This window comes from Ptychodera flava, chromosome 17 (genome assembly GCF_041260155.1).
Source record: "Ptychodera flava strain L36383 chromosome 17, AS_Pfla_20210202, whole genome shotgun sequence".
Lineage (NCBI taxonomy): Eukaryota > Metazoa > Hemichordata > Enteropneusta > Ptychoderidae > Ptychodera > Ptychodera flava.
In genome coordinates this window covers 22,374,338-22,386,486 of record NC_091944.1, presented here as the reverse complement: position 1 = coordinate 22,386,486, position 12,149 = coordinate 22,374,338, and the positions used below count along the sequence as shown (strand labels likewise).

Genomic DNA, 12,149 nt, shown 5'->3' with positions numbered 1-12,149 from the left:
TAGCCTTTTGAAGCAAGTGGATCCCCTAGAACTGTTTATTAATAAAATGTTCAGTGTAGGCCCAGTCTCCAGTCTTCCCAATTCACACCACGGACCTATAGTAGCGCCCTCACTGACAGGAAAAAAAAACTTTCAGCATAAACTCACTCATAACACTCTTACATGATCAATGTGGGTATACACAGTGTCTAGTTCAGCTGGATGGTTTATTACAAGATTAATAAATTGTTCAATGACAGGTAAAAGTTTGCAGCAAAGGTTTTTGCTATTGAACACCCAAATCTCCTAATCCCAATAGTATGTGTACAATACTTTACAAAACAAAAACAAAGCTTATGTACATTTCTGATAGGCATCAAAATTTACAAGAAAAACTTTTCAGGTAATATATCAAAATATATTTATAGGGGTTCATTCTTTTATCGGATTCACTGTCCAAATTCAAGGTTAAGAACACGGGTTGGGGGTATCTCAAGTTCATTGTTGACTTTGGAATTGATGTATTGATGAAGAAGCATTCGGAGCTCTGCGTTCTGTTGTCTGAGGCTGTCTGTCTCTGTGATCAACTTTGTTCTCTGATGGAGGACATCACTGGGGGAAAGAAAAAAAACAGAATGTTAATTTATTTGTAAAACGAGAGAAGAGACAGTTTAAACCCTTTTTGCAAACTTACAATGTCATAATTAGATAGTCTTTACAAATGAACATGTCCAAAACATCCCTACGAATAAGGGAATATGATAGTGTACATCAAAAAGAAAAATGGTTTTGGAACTAGTAGTATAGCTGGGAACCTAGTAACAATCCCAAAACTGTTCCCTTTGATAAATTTGAAATTGGCAGCTACACATGCACACATTCTAGTCAAAGATGTCAACGTCATGTGACTCACAGTCACTTGAGGGAAACAAACATATGCTTTGACCCTCAGGCCAAGTAATGTATGGGATTTGTATTATGCCATCCACTCCAATAGCTGAATGATACTTTGTAATACACAACAGCAATTCTTGGCAACGAGACGTCGTGTGCAAACCCAGATGCATGTAAGACGTGCATTTATACAGAGCATTCTTCAGCGAGCAAAAAGTACCTGTAGCATGTCAGCGCACATTTGCAACGAAAATCTGGCAGTACACACAACTGAACTCACAATCGCAACGACAGAGTCTGGCATTGATATTGTTACAAGTATGGAAACTATTAGTGGTAACAAACCTGTATTTATCAAGTCCCGTGACTAGAGCGGTCCAAACTTTCTCCTTCTGCACTGTCAGTATTGACTTGTATTTCTTCCAGTACTCGTCATCCCCACTGTCAGAACAAAAATTTTCATCAATGGTCAAAGTAAAACTCAAAATTTACAAGCCATAATATACAATACCATTTGGGACTACGGTATGCTGTGCTACATCCCCTAGTGTTTCTGCTAGCGTTACAAAATTTCTCTGAGCGTATGTAGCAATGCATAGGAAAGTTCTAAAATAGTGAGAGTGGAATATATATCATTAACATGTCCAGTTCCCCTAAAGAGTACCTTTTAACCCTTTGATGCCAAAGTCAATTTTTGTCACCGACATCAAAATATACACCAGTCAACATTTTTCCAAATTTCGCTGAAATTTTGATAAAAATCTGAAGCCAATGAAATGTGATGTTCCTTTGGTCCAAAATTGTCAAAAAAATTACAGAAAAATTCATAAAATTGTTAAAATGTTGCACTCTATAATTTTAGTGGGAAAAATTGCAGCGCTCAAAGGGTTAATACTTGAAATGAAAATCACTCTAGCACTCTACAAAAGAGGTTTTACAAATGTGACATAAGCCATGGTATGGACTTGGATTCTTTTTGGAATTTTGTTGTTTTTATGTAATGGTCAACCATAAATGTACGAGCAATGTGTAATAGAAAGCAATAATTTTTTTGTAACAGTGATGAAAAAATTTAAAAAGGTTTTCTAACAATATGAATGCAAAAACATAAATGTAACTTACACAGAGTTCACACTGTATACATGTATATTCAAAAACAGACACAATACATGTCCTCTATTTTGCATTCCTGTGAGGTTTTTATATCATGGTGGTTACTTAATTCTGATTCAACAAATAAATCTACCTCATACGGTGAACACTCAGAAGATATATATTTTAACGTACCTGTCATCTCTCTCTACTCCTGAGATGATCTGGAAAGTTTGGTATTTTCCCTTGTCCCTGGAAAGTAAACAGGTATACAGTCAGTCTGTGTGTCAAGTGAGTTCTGATAAAACTTCTACTAAACCATAAAGGGCGTACAGTCACAAGTATGGGGTTCTAGATATCACCTACATTAAGATGTGCTCTACCATAAACTTGGGTTGACAATGGTGCTCAGTTTGTCCTTCAAACAACAATCATATTTTGGCTCAAAAAAACAGTGGTCCTTGAAGATTTTATTTAGTAGTTGATTTTATTTAGTAGTTTCACTACTACCGCCATTGTATATATATATTGATCTCAGAGCATATAATAAAATCGCCCTGTTAGATAACCTGTTGGTTTAATCACCATTTATTTAGTGTGAAGAGAATAGGATATATTTGTAAGAGGTGCCAATGTTGACAACATTGTACATCAACTAACTTGGATTGCGTATGGTGATCATCCACAAAGTCTTTCAGAGCCTTCAGCACATCATTGGGATGAATAAGGGTATCTGCTATTGATTTCACACTCGTCTGGACTGATGCCACCTCGTCTTCCTCTCCTGTAACCTTGGCAACCTCAGCATCAACATCTTGCTCTTCGTATTCTCCCTGGAGGGATGAAGACAATGTTTATTTATCAATGATGATCACTATAAAATGGCTACCAAATTCAAGAACCAACCTCACAGAAGTACATATGGCAAATGCATATGTGGTTTCCTCTAGCCCATCATATCAATTCCGTCTGAATTTTCCTGCATGTACAGATGGTTCACCGTTGACCTTAATAATGATGGGAATATCATAATATCCATGTTTTACGATTATTAAGATAGGGTTTCTTTAAAGCTCACTTTTATATGTGTAAATTATTCCAGGCATTTTCTGTTATGCTTAACCATTTCAGGCCCAAACCCCTATATATGTGTAGCTCTGGTAATTACCAGAAAGTCAGGTCTGAAAGAATTGCATTGGTATGAGTAGCCGATGCATATCAAGTAATGGTCAATACAGCCTTTCACACATGTCAGATTGTATAAGGACAAGAATTCAGAACTGTATGATAGGTAACTCTATGACTTCCACGGATGCCATGGCTTGATCTTGATCTTAAATACAGTAGGACAAAGAAAAGGTACTTAAGGCTTTCACCACCATGGTTTGTCCCAAATCCATTGTTATCTATGGTAAAGTTGGACCTGAATACAGGGAACTGGGGGTGAAAGGGTTAAAGCTTTCACCCCCATTTTCCACTGTAAAGGCCTAACTGCATTGTTGAAAACAATTGGAATAGACCAAAGAGTGATGGGTAAAGGGTGATAGGAAAAGCTATATGTTCTGTCTCACCTCAGGTTCCTGTGGTTCTTTCATTTCCCCTTCTTCCGTACCAGTACCAGTCACCATACCACGCATTGTACCATCACCAATGCCACTTGCACTGCCCTCTGTAGGTATGGTTCCCTCACCATCCTGTTGGTAAACAAACAAACAATTCTGGCTATAAATATACCTCTGGTGAATATCAGCTGTATATATTTTATATGCACGTTTCCATTAGGATTTGTCACAAAGTTATTACCTGATGCACTAGTATTTCCTAATATTCCTGCAGACGGAAACGCAACACACTAGTTTCATTGTCATATATTTATTTCTAGACCACATGACACGCAATTTACAACCTTTCCCCAAATCTTTGACTCCACTCTTTCAAAATGCTTACAAATCTTCACCTATCACTTTCCTATGCAAACCTATCATTACAAACTTCAAAACTTGACTTTCATGCAGGTGATCTATTGATTTTCATGACATAATATTCTTTGCCATTGAAATCAATGTAAAAACCTCTAAAAGGCCCAATTCAAACAACTGTTTCAGAAAATGTCCATATTGGAATTCATACCTGCATTGATGGCTGGGCCTCCACCTCTTCACCAAGCTTGTCAACTGCTTTCTGAGTTAACGGCTTGGCTTGCAAGAAGTATGTGGCAAGTTTTTGAATATCATCCTCTGTTTCCACTCCCAACGCCTGCAATACACAAAATTTAAATATTCATGAATAAGAGGCCAATATGAAGCACAGTTGTCTTTATTACAGTCAGTTTTAGAGTCATACTCCTGATGAAATGAAACAGACAGTCAACTGTTTCAATGGATTTAGGATTTAAAGAAAAACAAAGGCTTGTAAAGTTTGAATTAGATAGACCAAGAAGTGTGCATGGCAAGGAACATGTACCTATAAAAAACATTGAAAAGTTACATGGTCTATGAATCATGCATTTTGAATACCAGGTTGGGATTTACGCGTTGATTACATTGATCAGTTTCAAGACGATGGTACAATATCAGCAATTGTCTTAAAAATACTATCATCCTGTGCTTCTTGGTTAAGCTTCAACAGAAAATGTAATTTTTAACTACAGTAATGTGTGTGAGGTTTGAAATCCACTTATTGATGCAAAATAACAATGGGGAAACTTACTCCAAATATGGCATCCAGCTTCATCAGGGAGCGCTCATCCTTCTCCAAGGGCTGTAACAACTTGTTGAGTTTTGATTCCACCAAGAAACCCTGTAAGACGACACAATGCATTTGGTGAGTTGACATTTCGGGCCATGTATAAGAACATTTTAACCTGGCATGCAAAATAAAAATGAGCTGTCTCTCAGCCTTAACATAGAGAGTTTATCATACATGCAATTATGAAATTATTTATGCAACCAGTGGTAGTTCTTAGTAGAATAATCATGGACTTATGTACAACACTGAAAGATCGTCGCTAGAGGGCGCTCTCTATGCTCCCCCTATTGAAGCTACAGAACTGTATCAAAATTTCTCAGTGTGCCAACTTTGTATTCATTTGTGCACAGTGTACTACTGTTTATAAGCAAAAATAATGATCATTGACTTGATTTATGTAGACTATCCATTGTTGACTCCATACATTCTATTTTCACATTAAGAAAGTACTTGCAAAAGATGCAAGCGAATCCAATGAATTTTTGAAAGCTATTTGCAACAACATGGTTCTAGGGAATTGTACTCACTGATTCATCACAGAGGAGCTCTAGGACTTGTTTGATAGTTTTCAAGGACAGTTTGGGGGTTCCATCTTCAGACACTGTGCCTTCCTCCTCATCCTCCTCGCCCTCCTCTTCATCTTGCCCATCCACACTGCCCTTGGTTGATGACATCACTTCCTCCAACACTTGTATGGCTGATACTGTCTTCTTCTTGGTTGACGACAGTGGGCCAACATTGTCCATGAAAGAACTATCGCATACAGAAATAAACAATAGTGTCCATGAGAATGCTACCATGCACAGAAATAAACAACATTCTCCATGGAAGATTTACCCCATACTGAAATCAACAACATTTTCCAAGAAAGCACAATCATACATAGAAATTGACAAAATCGTAACAAATTCTCGGGACTTCTGAGATATTTGGAACATACATTTAGATATTCCAACCACTAAAGCATGTTGACTTTCCAGAGTTCAAAATCTGCAATCAATACATACGTTGTGCTCCGTAAATGTACCGTAATTCTCAGAAACATACACAAATCCTGACTAGAAACCCTGACACCCCTCATGCCTGAGTATCTTGGTCCCACTATGCCAGTATAAACATTGGAGTCAGGTCATTAGTATTATAGTCTACGGTTATATGGTTGCTGCGGTTTCAAACAAAGTCATGTGCGCTATTTATTTCACATACTTTCATGAAGCATGAGATGTCAACAACATATTATTACTGATTCTTAACTTTAATAATTTCCTGTTGTCTAGCACTATCATATTCTGGTTTTCAACGATGTAATTGGGCCTGTCTAATATATATATGAAGGCATGGGCTGAACCATATTCAAAAACTATTCAACTTACACATCTGGAGACAACCACTGCAGTCCCAGTTGCTGCTCATGGACAATTCTATCCTGTTCCACAACTTCATTGACCAGCTGTTTGGCTTCGTTCTCGTTCATGATCCAGATGTCGTAGAACTTCCTGGAGTCTGTGGCTTGGAAATGTCTGCAGAGGAAAAATTTCAAGTTAGACACCGTCAGTTATAACGCTCAAAAAATCTGGCAGTTAATCAATGGAAATTACATGTAGATATGAAAGCTGCTATGTTGAACATGTCACCAGCCAATATACAGGTACTCCTATACATACAACCGTGAGAACTGACAAACTGAGTTCTGTTTTTCAACATAGTCCCTCAGGTTTTCTCAAAGGTCTACAATTTCAACACAATATGCAGTACTTATCTATCCATTGCAAAATATTTTAGAGGACAGAGGGCAAACTGTCAACTTACTTTGCTTTCTTCTGTAATTCCTTGAATTGTTCAGTTATTCTTTTGTAGTCGTCGGCCAGTGCCTGGTTTTCTTCTCTGTACTGTTTCTCTTGCTTGGCTAGCTTCACTTTGAGATTATTCAGTACATCTTGCAACCTGTGAGTGTGATGTCAATGTGTGGTCATATGGACACTGTGTTCGCTACAGAGAGGAGTATGGTGCACTTTGACCCATGACCTCTCCTCAGATACTGTTTTGAATGATTCTCCTGTTTTAATTTTAAATTGATTACTTTTTTCAGATTTTTGTTCAATTTGACAAAAAAGACACCAATTTAGCCCAGAGCAAAGGCTGTATTTTCAATTGCATTCCAGTATGCCTGGTCAACCTGATGTATCAGAATTTTGAACACTTGGCTGTTGTCCTGGGGCTGTTGTAATGAAAAAATTATCTTTTTTCTCCAATAGATGCATTCAGTACAATAAAACATGCACCAATATCTCTGTGATACTTTAAGACTGGATTTTCTTTTTCACACAAACCTTGTTATTTTCCTTTTCTGTTGTGATTTGGTAATGGTATTTTCTTCATCGCGCTTCTTCAATACTTGGAAGTTATATTCCAGTTTCTCTTGATTAAGCTGGTAGGTTGCACGCATCTGTTGTAACTGCTGTTCTAAGACCTAAAAGTACAAAACATAAATTCATTTACAGAGAAAGAAGAGTCAGATAGCTTTCAATTTGTCCTCTCTGCCTAGGAGCCACATAATGGGAATTGTTTTAAAGTTTAAAACTAAAGTTTAGTCAAATTTAGGAACACTTTGTATGATAGGAAGTATTAGTCTGTATCTAAACTATACCAACTTTTTAGAATCTGTAGAGAAGGAAAATCTCAATTCACCTCACAACAAACTCTTCCACTTAGAATGCTGGCATAAAAATAAGCAAATGTAACTCTTTTATTGTACAGTTTGGAATTTCAATCCATTTGTTTTACCATTTAATGGCTGAAAATATAAACTTGAAAATCTGCTACTTGATCATAATAAAAATTCAAATATAATCTAAAGAAGTCATTAAAGATTTTAGTTAGATTTTTCTTTATGTACAATGTGGATTTGCCACCCCATATAAATATACACGGGTCCAAGTTTGCCTTAGAAAAGAATAGCATTGGGCCAAACCATGGTGGTGAATGGGTTAAAATTTAAAATCAGTAAAGTATAACAAGTGCTAAGATGGAAAATACCAACACCTTCATGAAAGTTTGAGTTTTCTATCTGATCCCATGCCATTCAAAATACACATTTTAACAAAATTTTCACCACTTTGAACTCTCACCTGTACATCCTTTTCTAGTTTAATTTTCACCATGTTATACTCCTCGGCATCCTGAGTTCTGAGATGCTGGATCTGTTGTTCATAATCCTCAACTCTCTTCTCCCTGGCTTTCATACAATCTACTTCCTTGTCTCTCCTTCCCTGCATTGTCTGTTCCCATTTTCTCTTGTCGTTTTCAAGTAATTCATTTCTCTCGGCATCGAAGGCTTTCTGTACGGAGAGAGAAGGGAAATAATTTCAATACTCTGCTTCAAAACATAGACATGATTCCTGTTCTTGATTTGCTATGTGCTATGCATCATGTAGATATTGGAAACCAATAGAATGTATCATTCAAAGCCAATTTGGTGTTTTGACAAAATGAGCTGTACCATTCTTGTTTGTGTTTTAGCTCCGCAGGCCTGCCAGCTGAAACAAGAAGGATGCACATTTTCGTGATGGCTGTGAAAGCTTTTTTGTAAAGCTAAAATTTCACAAATTTAAGACCACTGTAATTGTAAACAGATGAATTTTCCCATGATGCATTTGGCAAATTCACAATTGTAACTGAATTATTGTCTGAGTGGCCTTTGACAAAATTCATAAAAACACCATCTCGATACACAACAGAGATTAAATAGATTGAAATGAAGCATCTGAGTGTAACATTAGACCATTGCAATCAGGTTCTTGACAAGTACACCAAAGAGAAACTCTTTAAGCATTATTAGCACATATAATACCTCTATCTGATTGAGTTCTTCCCTGTAGGATCTCGTCAGATTCTTGACCTGCTCTTCCATTCTTTCAATCATCAGATCAATGTCTTCAGCCTGCTTCTTCAAGTCCTTGACATACTGGTCATCTTTGGACTTCAATTCCTGACAATAAAGATGATACATTCATCTCAATTCAATAATGGTATAATATAAAACACTGACTTTTAGATAGTTCCTCTACACATTGTTCCTATACATGTGTTTGTTATGTTGAAAAGTGTCCGTTGTTTGACCATGATAATGCATGCAAATGTACTCAAAACCTTGTCTTGAAAAATACTGCACAACATTATTCATTTATCATATGTTGGCATGACCATATCTGTCTGGATAATACCAGTATCAACTATGGTAAAGACAAAATTGCTAGAGTTGTTTGTATTTTGTTGTCATGAAACAATATATCAGTCATGAACTCAAATATGTCAATGAATGACATGATTTGTGCCAAGTGCAACCTCTCCTTACTCTACACAAAGGTTTGCAGTTTTGTAAGAGCAGCCATCACTTCATTAACCCTTTCATCACTATGGTCTGATCCAAACATCCATTGTTATTAATGGTGATTGTGGACCTATTTACAGAGAATCAGGGATGAACAGGTTAAGTAAGCAGGGGGCCTTGAGGACAGTTTTAGAGACATTTGAACTTTCACAATATTTTTCCATCTCCATCATAGATGGAAAAGACAATTACTTCCTCCGGAAATCTCTTTCTTTATCATTGTTTAACCTATTCACCTCAAATTGCCTGTAAACAGGTCAAAAATCACCATTGATATCAATGGGTTTGGGCCAAACTATGCTGGTGAAAGGGTTAAAATTCTGGTTTCATTCTTACCATTTGGAAGTCTGTGATGAGTTTATTCTTTTCATCAATCATAGCATCACATAATGCTTTCTGTTGCATCAATAAATCATGCAAGTCCTGTGGTACATCCTTGTTGTGTGCTGATTCCCATTTCTTGGTGATTTCTTCAAACCTCTCAGCTCCCGCCTTGGCCTCGGCTTCTAATTTTTCTGTCCTGTGTTATCAAGGAAAAAAAGAAGGAAGCATTATCATACAGTTACATTAATTTTCAAACACTGAAAGCACCTTCCATTAAAAAAATTTAAGTCTTACCAACAGATTGTGTCCATACTCGAACAGAAATTATACTGAAAACACTTTTTTTGACTTACTAAAAATTTGGTAATTTTTCTAATCGTGAGGGGCTGCATACTATACAAAGCTAACAACGCTGGAGAAATTTCCCCTAGCACATTCTTTCAAGGAAAAGACAGACTCAAACAAGAATGTTGTAACACAAGAAGTGTGTGACAACACATAACTGTGGGTATACTATACATGTCTTTTTTGTCCCCTGCCTGCTCCATAATGTTATGATAAAGCACTTACGTATCTGTCATAAATATATGATACAGTGATTGCTTTTTTTCGGCATTTCTTAACCCATTCACCCCCAGTTCCCTGTATACAGGTCCAACTTTACCATAGAAAACAATGGATTTGGAACAAGCCATGGTGGTGAAAGGGTTAAAAGTAAACCAGCAAAGAGAATTTTTACACTAGTGTTGCTAGTTACCTTTGCCTGTAATTTTCTTCTTCTTCCGTTCGTCTGTGTGCTTCTCTTGAATCCCCGGCAACCCTGACATTGGATACCAACTCAGAGCCATCCGTTTTTAGTTTGGTAAGCCGCTGAAAAAAATGCATAATGTTTGTGTTATTGGTGTTATAGTTCAAAGGGATGAACAACACTGTGTTATTGACAATTGGCTCTTCTTAAATATAGTATGTAACCCTACAGCAAATCACCATAGTGTAAATTGCAGTATTTCAATCACTTCCTTCATACTTCACAACAGTAAACAACTCTGTGTAAATCATAATTTTATCTTTGTGAGAACATGTCAATAACTGCAAATTACCATAGTGTACACTGAAGCATGTTACATAGCTACTCCTAGAAGTGTACTATATATGAATTTCTATTTTTTAAAACTAATTAATGATGTGGATCTCATTATAATTGAAAGTTATGAATAGTTCAACAGTAAGGCATGAACCAGTCACTTCCTGAATCATCTATTTCCCATTGTCATTCATCCATCCATCAGCAGTGACATTAGAACATATCCAAAGTTTAAACGATATATTGTAGATGTCAAACCTTTCCAGCGAGCCATGTAATGTTATATTCAGTATTACAAAGACAGGTGTAACCTTTCATGCAGAAGCCCTACATTTCCTATGACTTTCCCCTTCAGACTGGACAAGTGAAGTTCACACTTGCACATTATATTCTGATTAACCTAAACAATATGTGTACTTCGATGAATTGCCGTGAAGTGAGCTACAAAATGTTTCATAATAGTCTGTCACATTTTAATCACCATCATTTGATAAGTATAGGATACACAACTTAAACTTGAAATACTACGCAATATAAAACCAACTTACCTGTCTACTATCTTCAATCTGTTTTCTACTTTTACTTTGTTCCTCTTTATCTTCTTTCTTCTTGGCATTGGGATCCTCACCCATGGCCTCTCTGTGAATAGAAAAATCAGTGCATAGTTTTGTAAGGTTGGTCTATTCCCTATCCTTCTACAACAGTATGTTTCACTTTTATCATGACTACATGTACAATTTTTGGATTTTGGATGAATCAAACATTGTCGGTGAAATCCCACATGCGACATAAACATTTGAGTGCAGTATTAATTAAATAACATTCTGGTACACTTATGTAAATAATGTTTTGAAAATTGAGAGCTCTGTATTGTAAATTGCACACATAAAGTGACGATGGAAAGTAAAAAATAATAAAGATGATAATAATTAAAATAATTAAAATAATAAAGCTCACTGAACGTATATAGATAGTACTACTAATATTACTAGGTAGGTTTGTTTTTATCATTTAGGAGTTTGCACAATGCAAATTGTATTTGTAATGAGTCTTGCTGAAATTTAGTCATTCTCTGGTCGCAGTGGGCCTAATTAGACCAGTTGTCGACTTTATAGAGCCCACAATGTTCGCAAAGGAGGCAACTGCACGTATTATATTTGCAGAACTTTCCATTAGCAAATTTTATTCATAATATCAGAGTGTGTGGTAATATATGAAAGTGTGGAGAAGAGATGTCATGGACGATCGAACGGAATCGAATCGAACCTACCTTTGTGCCGCTTCGATACGTTTGGTAATGCGCAGGCGGCGAGCAGCGATACGCTCTTCGGGATCGTTTGAGTCGACGGATGGGCCCGTTTCCTCTTCATCTTCGTGGGTACTCATTTTTGTGAAAGTGTCTTCAACAACGTCGATTCCAATCGAAAACACAAAACGCTACCCGTCTCTCACAGTCTATTTTGGATGTGTTGCTAAGAAGCCAAGACACCCCAAGTTAACCAATTTTAGTAGTAAGAAGATAACCCCTTAGCTTACCCGCAGCTTGCGCGGTCCAGAGTTAGGCTTTTATAAATCATGATTGATGTCCTACTTCGGGCCGATAAACCTTCTGGTTGTCACCAAAAAATATTATCATTC

At 36.7% G+C, this 12,149-nt stretch overlaps 1 protein-coding gene across 1 annotated transcript; it reads right to left on the bottom strand.

The window, feature by feature from the left end:
* Window positions 1-187: 187 nt before the first annotated feature.
* On the bottom strand, window positions 188-12,003 carry LOC139115792 (dynein regulatory complex protein 1-like). The gene is made up of 17 exons (XM_070678153.1): window positions 11,782-12,003; window positions 11,060-11,150; window positions 10,185-10,297; window positions 9,440-9,623; window positions 8,564-8,701; window positions 7,842-8,051; window positions 7,044-7,183; window positions 6,523-6,657; window positions 6,087-6,233; window positions 5,241-5,466; window positions 4,675-4,764; window positions 4,096-4,221; window positions 3,537-3,659; window positions 2,626-2,798; window positions 2,161-2,217; window positions 1,219-1,314; window positions 188-591 (listed from the first exon to the last, which is right to left on the bottom strand). Exons 1-17 carry the CDS (start codon window positions 11,895-11,897, stop codon window positions 429-431), a joined length of 2,328 nt encoding a protein of 775 aa, XP_070534254.1. The 5' UTR covers window positions 11,898-12,003; the 3' UTR covers window positions 188-428.
* Window positions 12,004-12,149: the final 146 nt, after the last annotated feature.

Bases quoted from the DNA above. Each gene is read 5' to 3' on its own strand.
- LOC139115792 (XM_070678153.1), bottom strand. From the start codon at position 11,897: ATGAGTACCCACGAAGATGAAGAGGAAACGGGCCCATCCGTCGACTCA. The intron at 8,052-8,563 runs GTATTATATGTG...CTCTCCGTACAG, and splicing joins AAGAACTCAATCAGATAGAG to AAAGCCTTCGATGCCGAGAG. The intron at 5,467-6,086 runs GTAAGTTGAATA...TGTATGCGATAG, and splicing joins CAGTGGTTGTCTCCAGATGT to TTCTTTCATGGACAATGTTG.